The sequence below is a fragment of the Gavia stellata genome, chromosome 2 (assembly GCF_030936135.1).
Source record: "Gavia stellata isolate bGavSte3 chromosome 2, bGavSte3.hap2, whole genome shotgun sequence".
NCBI lineage: Eukaryota > Metazoa > Chordata > Aves > Gaviiformes > Gaviidae > Gavia > Gavia stellata.
Window position 1 is genome coordinate 68483703 of NC_082595.1, and position 15002 is coordinate 68498704.

General features: G+C 41.9%; 1 protein-coding gene across 8 annotated transcripts in view; it reads right to left on the reverse strand.

The window, feature by feature from the left end:
• Positions 1 to 1596: 1596 nt before the first annotated feature.
• KLHL32 (kelch like family member 32) overlaps positions 1597 to 15002 on the reverse strand; it is a 100112-nt gene continuing 86706 nt past the window's right edge. For 5 of the 8 annotated variants that reach the window (XM_059830003.1, XM_059829996.1, XM_059829989.1 and 2 more), the window contains 4 exons: positions 9051 to 9109; positions 6443 to 6635; positions 4303 to 4397; positions 1597 to 2487 (listed from right to left, as the gene is read on the reverse strand). In XM_059830003.1, the coding sequence (XP_059685986.1) occupies positions 2326 to 2487; positions 4303 to 4397; positions 6443 to 6635; positions 9051 to 9109 (509 nt within the window). In that variant the 3' untranslated portion in view covers positions 1597 to 2325. Of the gene's footprint in view, positions 2488 to 4302; positions 4398 to 6442; positions 6636 to 9050; positions 9110 to 15002 lie in introns of those variants that run through there. The other 3 variants (XM_059830023.1, XM_059830017.1, XM_059830028.1) reach the window with 2 other exon arrangements.

Consider the following 15002-nt stretch of genomic DNA (forward strand, 5'->3'; position numbering starts at 1 on the left):
TGAACCATGAGGCACGTGATGCTTTGCATAAGGAAGCTGTCCCCCTCCGCTTCTCAAGCCCTGGCCTCTGTCACAGCCTGCTGCCACTGCTCAATAGCTGGCCAGATCCACTGTAATCCCTCGCTCTCCAGAAGCAGTTCAGAAGTGATTTCATAGCTACAGCTGCGGTAAGCTATGAGGCCTAGGAATAAAAGCCTCAAAACTAAGTTGAGACATACAAAACATACTTCACACTATCGTGGGGAAGCACACCAGGCTTTACAAAGGGTAAGAAATTAATTCTCCCACCACCTGGGAGATAGCAAGTCTACATCAGTTCTGCAACAGGAGTGAAAGCTGATCACTCACCTGGTGTGGTACCTCCAGGGTGAGGCTCAAAGCCCCGAGGATCTCTACACACATTTGGATTATTTAGCCACCCTCCTCTTGAAAACAAGACAGGTAATGTTTGTGTCCCTGCAAGTCATGCATAAATAGAACTTCAAATACTGGCCAGGCTTGGGCTCTGCAGCCCGTGCAGGGCAGCAGTCAAATTTTTAAAGTGTAAATGGCCTGTTAGGAGAGCTGGCCCTTGCATGCTGATTTCCAGGAGATCAAAGAAATTAAAATAAAAAAAAAAATTCCTGATGCACAGCTGATACAGCTCCCATGCAGTTAGAGAAAAGCACTGCCTGGATGTAGGCTTGCTTTGTGTGCAGAGGGAGCCATTGTTAGCACTCAAGTTAATGTGCCAGGCGAAGACTGTGCAGCCGCAGCTCTGCTGTGTGCAACAAGAATGAGAAAGCTCTGCAAAAAGCCCCACAAAACTTTCTAACCTGAAAATTACTGGAAAAGGAAAGGTTATGTTCCGTGAGTACACTGCCCAGCTGGAGATGGAAATGGTGATAAAGTTCACCCCCCTCTATCACTAACCAGACCCTTAGAAGTTTAAAAGATGCATTTGATTTGGAAACACTGCTCACTGGACAAAGTCAAACCTGTTCCCGTCCAGCAAGCGCAGGCTATTGCTGCATATTCTGCACATGGCATTTGCATGAGTGTCAGTAGGAATTTCGCAGGTCTGCTCAGATAGCATGGTGACAGGGTAAAGCAGTAAAGTAAGGTAAAGCAGAGAAGTGCAGAGTACCCATAAATCATAAATAGAGAAAGATTTAATTACATGCTTGGTTAATATTTGCAAACATTGAAGTTGTTGTTAGATATGTAAATAAAAGACAGAAATAAGAGACAGGGGCTGCAGTAGCCAAGCAAAGCCAAAATAAAACAGGTTAGAGTATTTATTGTGAACTGGCATATGCCTGGAGTACGGAATGGAGACACACTATACAAACTGAAAGAATAAATAAATAAATATTGACATTGTTCTACACCTGTTTAGCCTCTGGAGACCAGTGATTTGTGGGACCATATGTTGGACAAAATGAGACTGTTCGTTGATAATTGTAAATGTGGCGACCCCTTGCAAACTGGATATTAAAAATATTAAGTAAATGGCACATTTTAATTATACAGTAAAGAGGCTGTTCTCCAACATTAAAAGACTGCAGCTGTCAGCAAGAATTGATCATATGACAGAAGGTAACATTTATTTGATAGTAGACCTTGGTAAATGGCATCCCAAATGATCTTCAGATTCTCAGACAAACACATTCAGTTCAGACTTGGGTTTAACCATGAGGCTTTGGTGCCTTTGTCTTTCAGCTGAGACAATTTTTATCTGTTCCTCATATACTATAGGGCTTGTTTGTTTTTTATTTTTGTTTTAATCTGCTTTGCAGTATTTAAATTTCAAATGAATTATTATTAAATGAGAACCTGTAAATGATGGAGTTTGGAATTGGAAGTCAACAGATTTGTTATTCTTTTTGCCAAAGGTATTGAGTAAGTTGCATAATTACCATAGTATTATTTCACCTTTGTCAACATAAACACAGCTTTATATCCGCTTTGAAAGTGCTATTGGTGAACAACTGAACGTGCAGACTCCAAAGAGCAGCAGCCCAGAAGGAGCTGAGAGCATTCACAATGCCTGACGAAGTTGCATAAGGAAATGAATTAGAGACAGGAAGCAAGTAGTCACCAGCAGAAATGCCAAACGCTCTCACGTGTATGTTTCTACATCAGGGGCAGATGAGAGAAACCGCAGACAGTTTTTGTAGCTTCCTTCCTGCCTATTGTGATCCGACTTTAAGACAAATGAGTGACGGTAAAGCAGCAGCCTGTGTGGATTGATCTTTTCACCGATCCAGAGAAACCCTTCTGTACACAGGGTGTGATTTTTTTTTCCGCTCCACTTCTGATTTTATTCAGCGGATGTTCCTTGTCTCACATTGTGCCGATCCTGTGGTGAGGCACTTGCAGAGTCTGAAGGTTCGGGCACGTGAAATAAGGAGCTGGAAGAAAGCATGCTGCTATTCCGTTGGAAGCAAAGGGGAGCGTAGGCCCATAGAATACTTCTTCCTTCCCTTCCTTGCTAACATCCAGCACCTGCAGGCCAAAGTGTACAAAATATTTCAGGGATCACAGAAGAAAGCTGAAACAAATTCGCTGGCACACACCATATATATGTACTATTAATCCCAACAGAAAGGAACTTTCAGGTCATTTTTAGATTGTATTTATGGATCTGGTTATCTATTGCTGTCCTCATCACCCAAATCTTGTCCTAGGCTCAGGCACTCAGTAGCAGACAGTGACACTGGATCCTGCTTCCCGGCAGCAGAACGTTCAACCATGCAAGTAAGGTACTCTGCACAGAAATGCTACTGTTACCACAGTAGCACAGCTTGGTGGTATATAGGGAGCAAGGGAGCTCTATCAAAGCTGGAAAGCCCAAATAAATGAATGACTTGAAAATGAAGATACATGGAAAAAGTGTTTGGGTTTTTTTCCCCTCCAAAGGAAAGAGCAACCTCAAACTTGCTGAATTTGGAGATAAAAGGGCTAGTTTTACTGGTTAAAGCCAGGCACACTGCCAACAACTGAGAAGGGGCAGCACACACTGCTCTGCCAAAGCACTCGTTAAGACTTCTTTTCCCTTTAACATGGGGACTGTCACGGGCAGGCTGCCAGTTCACAGCCAGTTTGGGGATGCGGACAAATGTCCATTTAAGAAAGCAAGATCCCAGGATCATTTTCGCTTGTCACTAAGCAGTATTTAAACCCAGGTGCAATACTGCAAAGTACCTGCTATAAATGATTATAAATGAGCGTGTTGGTGGAGTACAGCCACCGCCTTGATATTGTGCTGGTACTCCATCTGAAGCACTGTATGTCAGCTAGTGAAGCCAGTTTGAATTAATTCTTCCAATAACAATTGTTAGGTATGGTATCCAACAATTTAGTAAAACAAAATTATACTATGACCAGAACATGGTTTAACTGCTTATCTTGCATGATCTATTCCTTACAAACTCATGCTAATAAGTATTCATTATAAGGTCAGCAGCTCGACATCTAATACATTCCCTTCTTATGCTAAGTCTAACTTCTAGTCTTATTGGACAGTTTGGAGGTGAAATCCTAAAATCCTTAGTTGGAAGCAAATGAAAATATTATTTATCAGCAAAAGTGCAGAAACTGAGTTGTAAACAAGAGCTTCTCTCTGTAACTGCCCAGCTGGTCACAAAGCGATGGCTGCAATGCAGATTTGCTTCACTCAGAAAAATGCAGAAAGATAAGAATTCCTAGTTTCTGTATGGGAATATTTGAAAGCCATGGATCTGCAGTCAAGCTGCTCTTATACAAGATGAGAGAGCAGGAAGAGTTTGTTGGACAACCCATTGCCTACAGCAGCGATCAAAAAACTCCCATTCAAGCTTTGAAGCAGTAAGCGCTAGGGCAGGTTGCAGGCTGACTGAACTTTGTCAAAGAACAACTCGTTAACTCTGGCTGCTCTTCAGCAAGACAACTTGGAGAGAAAAAAAATAAAAATCACAAGACAGGCTGAAAAATTATTAGCCCATGCCCCATCATCCATTTCTGCAACCCTTTTACTTTTGAACTTGATTGTGTAACCTGAGAATATATGCTCACTATTTTACCCAAAGCTTGCCAAAGGAGAGACTCCTCAACCCTGTTTTACTAGAGTATCTTAGAATAATTGGATCTAATGGCTCATCTGGAAATATTTTTAATATCCATGGTGTTTCCTCTCTGTGTTTATGCAGGTTCAGCGGCTGCATAAGAAACATTCTTAATCTCTCCACTCACATGCATTTTCCTTTTTGAATAACCTCTGTGCAAAACGTATCCTTGCAAAATTATTGGAAAAGACTTTTAAAAGAAACCTAAATCACTCACCTGGATACATGCCAAAGGCTCATTTGTCCAAATCGAATAGCCACCAACTAAATATATTCTGCCATTGTGGACGGCGACTCCAGACTCATTTTGACCTAAAGCAAAAAAGGAAATAGAAACCACTTTCAGTGTTTAATTAACCCTTTTAACACTGAATGCTGGAGTTCTGTAATACAATGAAAATGCACCTGGCCCTAACTTGACTGTTTCAGAATTCACAATGTGCAACAGTGAAGGTGAAGTGTGAGGGCTGGTCTTCGCTCTCCGCGGGAGCCCTGTACGGTGCTGTCCGGAGAGATACCCCAGTTGAGCAATAAACTGAGGCTGTGCAGAGGACCATCTGCTCTCTCCTCAATGGCACAGGTTTTTGTACGTGTGTATTTCATAGGTGATAGGCAAGCTCCCCACCTGCCTCTCAGCTACTATCACACATGCACATCCAGATAGACACGTAGGCCGAGAGAGCTGAACGCCCCTCAAGTTCTGCCTGCACCTGTTCACCCCCCTGTTCCTCCAGGTATGGTGAAAACTGCAGAAGCTGCTGTGCAAACTCATTCCCGTAGCAACAGTCTCCTGAACAAGTTTGGAAGTTTTGAAGGATAAATACAGCCTTAAAAAAACCTGCACTACACAGTGCAACAGGCACATTTTTACCACCAGTTGCAGAGACACAAAGAAAGGCTTAGATGGCTTCTGAAGGTGCAGGTTGGGGAAACAACCCACCAGGTCGTATCTGAGGAGAGGCTGCTATCTTACAGCATTCAGTGGTACGGGGTCAGCTCTAGAACAAGGGTGCTTGCAGTGCCAGCACTTTTGCAGTTGCAAATCAGATGGTATCCTTCTCAAAAGCTGTCAATTCCTCCAGATAATAAAATAATAAAATGGAGAGCAAAAGGGATACGAAAAACTAGTTCTCTTTGACGATGTCTAACTCCTCCTTTTTAATCCATGCCTCTCTCCCCAATGTCCATGAAGTACTCCGATGACCTGACTCAGAAACCAAGAAACCCTTCTCCAGATCCCAGAGATTAAGAAACCCAATGCAATATCTTAAACAACAAAGTTGCCACTAGAGCAGCTTTTAAATCTACCAGGAGGAAAATGACGTAAAGGTGACTGTCTTATTTGTCAGACATTCATTTCCCTGACATAGTGTTTCTAGCTACCCTGAGCTTCTAGTTAAGCTCCTACATCCCTTGTATCCTTTTCAGTGGTAGATCTCAGAAATCAACGCAATGTCAAATGGAAGAGGGTGAAAAGTGAGGTGGGCTCAGTTCTAGGACTCCTATAGCAGTGGGCACTGGAACTTTTTGGCAGCCAGTACTGTTACTAATTGAGCTCCAAGTCTGCTGCACAAAAGAATGGCCCCAACATTAATGCTGTCCTGGAAATGCATCCTATTCTGCAAAGCTGCTGGTGGTGCTACTCTGAGAATGAGTAACATGCCTGTCTCTCCCAGGGATTTGAGGAGGTAGTACATCTGGGAAGTCTATTAAGTGGCAGTGAAATTTGGTGGACTGGGTGGCAGGGTCAGTAAGTTGCAGTGCTTTGCAAGTTGCTACTGTAACCGTTCCTCCTAACGATGGTCAAGAGAAACTTTACAGATCCATAGCTAACCGAGATACTCAAGTCATCCCTGACTTGACAGAATTCCAACAAAGACATGTCCTTTTGGGCAATTTATTAAGAAGATACTGCTTAGAAACAAGTGATGGTTAATGGAGTTCAATGCTCTATAATGCCAGCAGGAAGCGCAACAAAACGATCTCATGGTACAGATGGATCTCCCTGTTGAACACTCAAACAGGGAGTTAAATTTAACAGTGCAGGCAAGCTTATGGAAAAATCAAAAACAAGTAGTGGTAACATTACAACAAAGAATTTTTGATTGCTTAATTAAATTACATGTATGTGTACCTTCTCAAAAATTTATCCTACAATGTCCTAAGACAAACATTTTGTAGAACACTGACTGCCAGAACAGCAATCAAAAGTGTCTTGTTGGCCAACGATGGCCCCTAAATCAGAGGCAACTGAGGTGAAGTCGTGGAGTTCCACACACTAAAGGCATCTTCAGGGAAAAGAACTGATGTTTTATTCTAATAGTAGCGAGTTTCCTCTTTTGCTGTACAATACTCACCTGTCAACATGTTGAAGTTGCAACGCGTCCATTGGTCAGCATCTATGCTGTAGGAGTCAATGTGCCGAACCAGAATCCGATCATTGTTGTAGTCCAGATCATTCCCACCTAACACATAAAGTTTCCTTTGGACAGCAGCCATGGAGTGATACACTCTCCTCTGCAACATCGGGCTACGGCTTAACCACTTATTCTGGAAAGGAAAAGAGAACTTCTCTCAGCACTGCTCGAAGATGTACCTATATTAGTAGTACAATAATAGTAGCATGTTAGTGGTGTTCTCCTTACCCTTGGCCAGAAATTACAAGTGTATATACTTGTGTTGTTTATATGTTAAATATGTTCATATGTGTTGGTTATATCACTGACTAGACATACTGGACTTTCAACATGTGGTTTACAGTTCTCACATTTAAATTCATTGCTCTGTATTTTTTCTGTTTAGCTCATCAGGTTTCAAAGCTTTTCTCTTCTTTAGAATTCAGAAGCAAATCCTCCTTAAGCAAGACTATTAGATCTTTCCTTTGTATACAGAGCTAAAATTATCTGTACCAACTAGTCTGTTATGAGAGAAGAGAGATTCTTCTACCTTTGTTATTCAGAAGCTTATTTGATCTTATCCTTGGGGAATGAAGTAACAGGGAAAAATAATTTCCTAAAGAATATTCTCAAATGATTCACGTATTTGGTTTAATGCTGACCCTTTATTTGTGGACACAAATGTCCTTTTGCCTATTTTTCTTCCTGGTTAACAATATTCAATAATTCTACCTTGGGGGGGGCGGGGCAGGGCGGGGAGAGGGAAGGACATGGAAGAAGAGGATTAAAGCACAGTATTTTAAAGCTAAGAAAACAATTGCTCCTGCTAACTTACCAAATTAAACAACCTGGCAATGGATGAGATTAATTTATTTAAGTGGAGGAAGTTAAAATCTGTGAGGAAATTCTTTGCGTTACATGTGCTACTGCTTGCGGTGGCTCAAGAGCCTCTAATACTACTGCCTTTTAACCTCCGCAATATATAGCTATACATTTCAATGTGTAATAGTTGAATATTAGGCATTAATGTTTGCATTAGTAGTCCAGTCTCTCAACACAAGACTATAGACACCATCTGCTTTGCAAAGCCTGCCTGCATCCCCTGATTATATCTTTAGCTTCCTCCACTGCAGTGCCTGCCAGGTGAGCCGCAAAGCACTGCAAAGGCAAAGAAACAGAGAGGCCTGGTGGGGTCATTTCTAATAAGCCGGCGTGTGAATACTAATCAGTGGTGGGGAAGCAGAGGTCACCCCAGCCGGCTTGTTGGCAGGTAGCTGTGTGCTCTGTGGCAGATGGCAGGCATTATCGACTCGCCACAAAGGCCTCGCGCAGAAGCAAGCGCTGGTGCTGAATGATAGAGTTATTGAGATTCTGTGCGAGATGCAAGCAGATGTGATGGTTTCCCGTACCCACCGTAAACAATATGCCAGCAGAATTTTTAAAAAGAGCTTGTGTGTACAAACACGAAGCGGACCTCATTTGAAGAATGCGAGCACACACTTCCTCTGTAACTCTTTACACGCCAGGCCGGGTTTCTCGCTGTCGGCGTGGCATGCTGAAGTAGCCCTGCAACTGGTATTTTTGGGGTGCAACTCTCATGTCAGCAAGTAAAGAATCAAAGCGAAAGTTACACAATAGAGAAACAGTATCTAAATAAGAGTATCCTCCTCATAAGCAAAATAAGATTGCTGCCTATAATTTCTACTTGGATTTAGGCCTGAATCAGGATCTAGACAATCAATGCATAAAACTGCACCTCAAAAAGAAAAAGGAAGGTTTGTCATTGCCTGCTTTCTGCTTCAGGACCCGTATGTGCTATACTTTAAGGAGCCAGTGGGAACCACACAGAAGTATCTCCTGGCACAATTTGGTTCCAATACAGCAATCAAAGCCCCTACCCTACAATCAGAAAAGTCAATACTCTTCCACACGGGTGTAAATCAGGCTATGCAACTCTGATTGCAAGCTTAGGACTTTTAATTCCTAATACAAGCAAGAGGGCATAACCGTGCCATAACCCTCTGAAATGGTTACTAAGCCATGCTAACCTAATCAAAACACATACATAATGTATGAAATAATCCCTAAAAGATATTTTAGGTGCTTGGGTAATGAAATGATAGGCACCCTTGCAGTCAGCAGAATAAGTCACGGCCAGGTAGTATAGTTCCGAAAGTATGCAGAAAACAAAAAGCCCATATATGCAATTCAAAGCAGAAATGCCAATGACAGGGAGCAGTTTTGTGACACTGACTTTGAGTATATGTTGCCCTGGGCTGCTGGATTACAAGAAAATGAACAAGCAAAATAAACACTGATAAACGGAGGGGATTTAAAGCACATTTCTGTATTTAATCTAGATGTTTCTAACACCTACAGGCTTAAAAAATATAATAAGTCAGGGTCTCCATTACTCTGTTAAACTCACACATCAGTACAAAGTGAATTTGAAACACCACTAATTCAAATGGTCAGCATTTTGAGCCTTACAAAATCATTGCATGTATTTGCTAAGAGACCTGTTTGAAGCAAAACATATGACAAAAACACATACAACACAAAGACCCACCTGCTTAGGATCATAGACCATCAGCCTGTTTTGATACTGTGCAGTATTTGTTACTCCTCCTATGAAAGAGTTTATACAGATCACATTTTTTCATATAAGCAAAACCAGGACCAAGATCAGGTACAGCAAAATAACCAATTCTAGGGTTCATTTAGTCACATAATTACTTTGCATACCGCCACTTATGCTTACATTCCACTGCACTTTTTGATCTGGTTACAAGGTAATAAGTAGCACATTTGTCAAACATCTAGAAACACAAAATAGCAACAACAAACACCACCCCCCCCCCCCACCCCCCCCCCCCCCACTTCTTTTGTAAAGCTAATTATATGGGCTAAAAACAAGATAAAAATGTATCTGTTTATAAATGACTGTGCATTCAGCCGTCGTCAAGACACAAATATAAAACCCGTCCCTGTTCCAAGGAGTGTGCAGTGTGTGACACAGTTTAAAGGAGGAGGTGGGCTTGCATCAGAGAGAAGGAAGAGGTCAGAGAGGAGCTCTGCCTAACCAGGAGCGTGACGTGGGACACCACTGCCAACTGGAAAGCATAGTGCAACCCTGTGCAACTGCACTCACCAATAGATTTGAAGGAAATTCTGTGTTTAGTCTGTATTACAGAGAGAACACCTCCTGGTTTAGTTGTAGACTTACGCTGGGAGGTTCCTCTATAGTGATCGGAAACAACGTTACCATGTAGCATATGTACCTTTCAGTAATATTTGGAAAGCAAGGTATAAAGCACCTCAGAAAAGCCCAGAATATAGTCTGGCCCAAACAGATGCTGCAAACCAACTATTTACCTCAACACAGTGTATCTTTAATCCCCGACCATCCTGTACTCTATTGGTTTTAAATGGCAAATCTCACTGAGTACACTGGTGGAAAAATTCTTCAGTCTCAAGTCTGTAATCTTAGCAGCGTAAACATGTTCTTGACTGTGCTCAAGCCTCCTGGGGACTTGGCGTCACTGCAGCATTGCCACAGGTCCCAGTCCCCCCTCTGTCACCATGCTGGGCCCATAGGAAGATGGGACCAGAAATAACACCTGGAAGCTGCACCTCACTTTCCATCCTTCCAGAAGGTCTGGACTTAACTAGGGCACACCACTGGCCACACACCAGTGAAACTCGTATTGACAGACAAACTTTTTATATTACAGTTTCAACAGAATGTGCCAATGATGGACAAAATCCACAGCAATGAGAGGAAGGAATGTCATCTGTCATTACATTTGTTTATGCTTCGCTTTTTGCGAGGACATCCCTTGTTTCAGACAGAGCAGTGGCAGAGCTGCTTTCATTCCTGCCGCCTGAGCTATAGCCCAGCCCTACTAAAGCCGTTAGGCTTTTTCTTTTATCCCCAACCAGTCTCAACATGCCTCCATGCTGGGGAATCCTCATTTTGGCAGCCTCCAGCTGCACTTAGCACAGCATTTTGGTTCAGAGCCATACTGTGATTTTGAAGCCCCCCATCTCTCACACATCATTTCAGGCTGTGGGGCGGTACTGGTGTGAATTCAAGTCAAACCAGAATCTCCACTCCAGATGTGCACCAGTTGCGCTCCAGTTCCTAACAGTGGCATAAGGGTGTGAAATAATAACTGGTCTTTCGGATGGTTTTGTACCAGCTGAGTGCTGGGAATGTTTGGTCCAGAGGACCAGAATAAATCTAGTCCAAAGCAAAAAATGTGAACTGTACATGGAGTAGACGTAGAGAACTGGGCACCGAGGTTTTGTCTGCTGATCTGCTCCTACTGGGCTTAGCTACTTGCTAACCTATGTACCCTCTGATCACTTCAAATAACTTGAGTGAGGCCAAGAATCTGATCAATGGATAACACAAACTATGGACAAATCTATTCAAGAATCTTGTCTTCAACTGCAGTAGCAGGGAGGAATAACACTGTTATTTGGGCACATCTCTGCAAGCACCCGCCTGTACTGGGGCCCCTACACATGGATGGTAGCACTAGCTCCCAGATCAGAGACGCTTACAGACTATGAGACAGCAAAGACTAGATGTAGTCTTTCCAAACTGTTTCCATCACGCTATGCCACACACTGCCCATCACAGCGCCTGTGAAGTACATGCGCAAGAACACGTGTTGGAAAGCAATGACTGTTCCCATATCTAATCTCACAATCTGTTATTTGTCTCTACACTGTTTTGCAGCCTTCACAGTGTTAGTGGCCGTCAGCCACATGCACAAAACAATTTTTTCTAATATCTGTTTTGTAATTTGATTTTCTTTTACATAGTTATTTTCACTCCCAGAATAATGTTTAAAAATGACATGTCAGATTAGTATTTTTGAAAAATAAAAATCATAGTTATTTGGATGATTACCTCCAGAATGTTAAACTACAGGAGATGCACTGGAAACACAACACTGGGTCTTGTATTTCCATTCAGAAATGACACCTTAATTTGGGGGGAAAGATGTGGGGAAGAAGAGAAAGAAGGTGGTTGCTTCCTTGTAAAATAATGAAATAATCAAATAAGCAAAATTATTTGCCTCTCTTCACAAAGAGCCCCTCATATCAAGCACACAGCTTACATTTTTTCCCCTGCAACATTGCTCATCTGTGGTGTTTTATCATTACATTCCCTTCACATACCGCTCTTCACTTTTAGATTAATCTGCCAAAATGAGATGCTAAGGATTTGCATACAGATTTGACTACACAAAAATAGATCTGGAATTAATAACAGTCTCTATATGTTTTAATTTCTTCTAGACTGGAGTACCCTTGCCTCCAGCAGTATTCTTGGCTTTGAAAGTCATCAAGCTGATTTGTCTGCTCTTAGGTTATGATGCCACATGCTGCTACACTGTCCCCTGCAATCAAAGTGCTCGCAGAGATAGATTCCATGCCTTCCCCTAACAAGTATATTTTATAGATTGGCAGTTTTGATCTCCCCTCCCCAGGGGGATAATCTGCATCTTAACAGGTTTCTATAGATACATCTGTCATTAAATATGCCATCTTATATCTGCATCAATTTTCAAACTCAAGTTCCTCCTAACTTTGAAGTGCTATAGCAAAAGTTTAAAATTTTCTGCCAAAATTCAAATTTAACAAGTCTGCAATGTCCTCTTGAACTATTTTTTTAAAAATACTCCAGGCAGCTGGGAAAGGGCAAAAGAAGAGCAATATGTCTCTTGAAAAATAGGAAAAGAAAAAAAAAGTTTAAATGGTACTAAAAATGATAACATACTTTCTCAGAAAAAAATGGGATAATTCTGAGATAATTTCTTAAACTTCTCTGCAGTGCTTTCTACAAGGAAAGGAGGGGAAGGCAGGGAGGCATCCTAACTACACTTGAAAAGAAGTATTTAAAAAATACAAATCATGCTATTAAATTTGATGTCAAGCAATAGCAGCTGATGCTTACTAACCCATCAGTTAAGGAAAGAGGAAAAAAATGTCTGGCTGGGTAAATGAAAGAAAAGTTACAGTTTGGTCAGTTCTTGCTGGGTTTTATAAACTGAGAGAGATGATTGCACCGCTTTGACGTGAACAGCTTGCTTTGAGGACTAGAGTTTCCAAGAGGCAAGAAGTGCTCTCGGGACAAGGCTGTATCTTTCTTGCTCTTACAGCTGCAAGAACGCACTCACGGGAAGCCCAGCATCCAACCCATGGACTTACAATGTTTTTACACTGCCACAATCACTGTTGCTCACTCTCTTGCAGGCTGTAAACCCTGCTTTTTAAGCTCTCCAAGACCAGTAAATTCCCAACGCATGTAACAGTGCCCCTCTACATGGAGAGGTCCTGGAGCAGTCCAAAACCTGCTTTGTCCAGCCCTTCCCCACATGGGAAATATTTTGGTTTGTTACAGTCCCTCAAACAGTCTACAAACTGCACTGAAATGCACCTTCAATAAAGACACCTCCAGAAAGAGAAAGGTGGGAGGCAGGAGATTCAACACCATTTTCCCAATTGAAAATTTAAAAACCATATTTATAACATGTCCTAGTAAGACCCCCATATGACTTGAGAAATCTAATCCAATCCAAATCTCCCAGAAAATCTCACAACTCTCTCCGGAGTCCCCAAGTGCTAGGCTGCACGCACGAATCTGAGTTTGCTGGGAGACGTGTAAAACTCTATGTTGGCAAAGAGCTCCCACGTGTATTCCTTCCAGCAAATCCAGGGAATATATAGAAACTCATGACATGCGCCCCAAGGTGCTCTGCTATTTTAAAATAGAAATCTGTCCTCTCTTACGTGTCTGTGTGTTAAACAAGATAATCCTTCCTCAACCTGCAAGCCCACTGCCTTTTACTTCAGCCAGCCCAGGTGCAGTGAGGATATTCTGCCACCCTAACAAGCACTCTGGAAGACACCACCAGCAGCTGTAATTAACACCGTTCCACCTCGGATGCAATCCAGCTGCAAACAAGAGAGGCAGAAACCCTAGTTTGTTTGTGGGCTGTTTTCTTAAAAATCGATAAAATCGAATGTTTACATTCAATCTAAGAACCACCAATGGCATCAAGCCTATAATGTCCATACTTGAAACGTGTAAGATCCATTACCTTTATTCAAATATAAAAATAATAATAAAGAAACACTGTTCCATAATACAGACTAAGACTGGGTCACTGAGGCAATTTTTATGTACTTGTAAGCTCCTGTTCCTGGTAATTTCTGTGCCAGCTGCACTGCAAAACTTGATTTGGTTAGACATTGTAGATTCCAGTTTATTCCAAATCTATTTTTCATAAAACAATTTTGTAGGCATTTACTGAGAAAAAATTTTCTTCTCCTCACAACAAACAGCATACTGGTAGTAAGGTAATACTTTTCCCCCCAAACCACTTGCAAACTCAGAATAATTCCCCAAGATATGTGCTCTCCATCATTTCCTTGGTCAAAATCTCCACCATTAGGGAAAAAAGAATAATAATTTTTAAAAAAGATTCTTGAATTTTGAAGAAAAAGCTGTTAAATATGAAGCAACTGTACAGGGTTGGCTTGTTTACACCCCCTCAACCCCCCAAGTTGAGTTTCCATGTGCATGTCAAGATGTGATTTTAGCTGACACACTTAAGGTCAGGCAGCTCGGACCTCTGCGAAACAACAGCATAATACTTTGCTTTAGAGAAGACTTTTCATGTGCTAATCTCTTGAGCACTTGAGGCAGAGGGGAAGCCTCCTCATCCCCAGCTGCAGGTGCCAAAACGGCCCAGAGCTGAACTGCCTGGCAGAGGTTCCCTGCCCCTCTCTGTCCCCACGGCACTACACCTATATGGGAGGAGGAAGGTTAACGTGTATAGAAAAGCGGCTCTCCAGATTTGCATGTGCGCGCCACCGAGGATGCAGGGAAACGGGCATAGTTCAAGTTCTCAGTCTTACGGAAAACATTTCCCTGCTTTTACAGGGAAAGATTGTTAGTAATGTTGAACTCCAAAGGGTTTGGTGCATTTTGTTTCTTTTTCACTCAAATACTTCACTTTTCAAGCATGTGGCATGCAATCGTTTGTGAAACGGGTCACAGTGTCAGATGTTAACTGGGGCCTGTAAGATTCATCTTTCTATAAAATTTCAAAACCATCTGCCCGATGCTGCACTGCCAATACAGAAAAAACTTATTTTAATGAATTCTCATCTACTTTTAAAAACAAGTAAATAAAATAAAATGTGGGCTGTGAAAAAACATGAAAAAAAAAAAGACGAGAAAAAATAATGACACAAATATAAAAATATGTTCCACAATATATGCAGCTCAGAAATCTCGAGAGCCGAACCCACTTGTGCTGACCAGAGTGTCCGACTAGTTCCAGAGTGCAGAAGGCTCCCTCAGAGCCTTCCGGCAGGTTAAAAAGGGGTGGTGGCAGCTTAGGAGTCCCTCTGTCACCTGAAACACCGGCCACCCATCTCCTACTGACAGCGTGTGCTTACAGCATTTTCACAGAATCACACAAAATCACAGAACCAC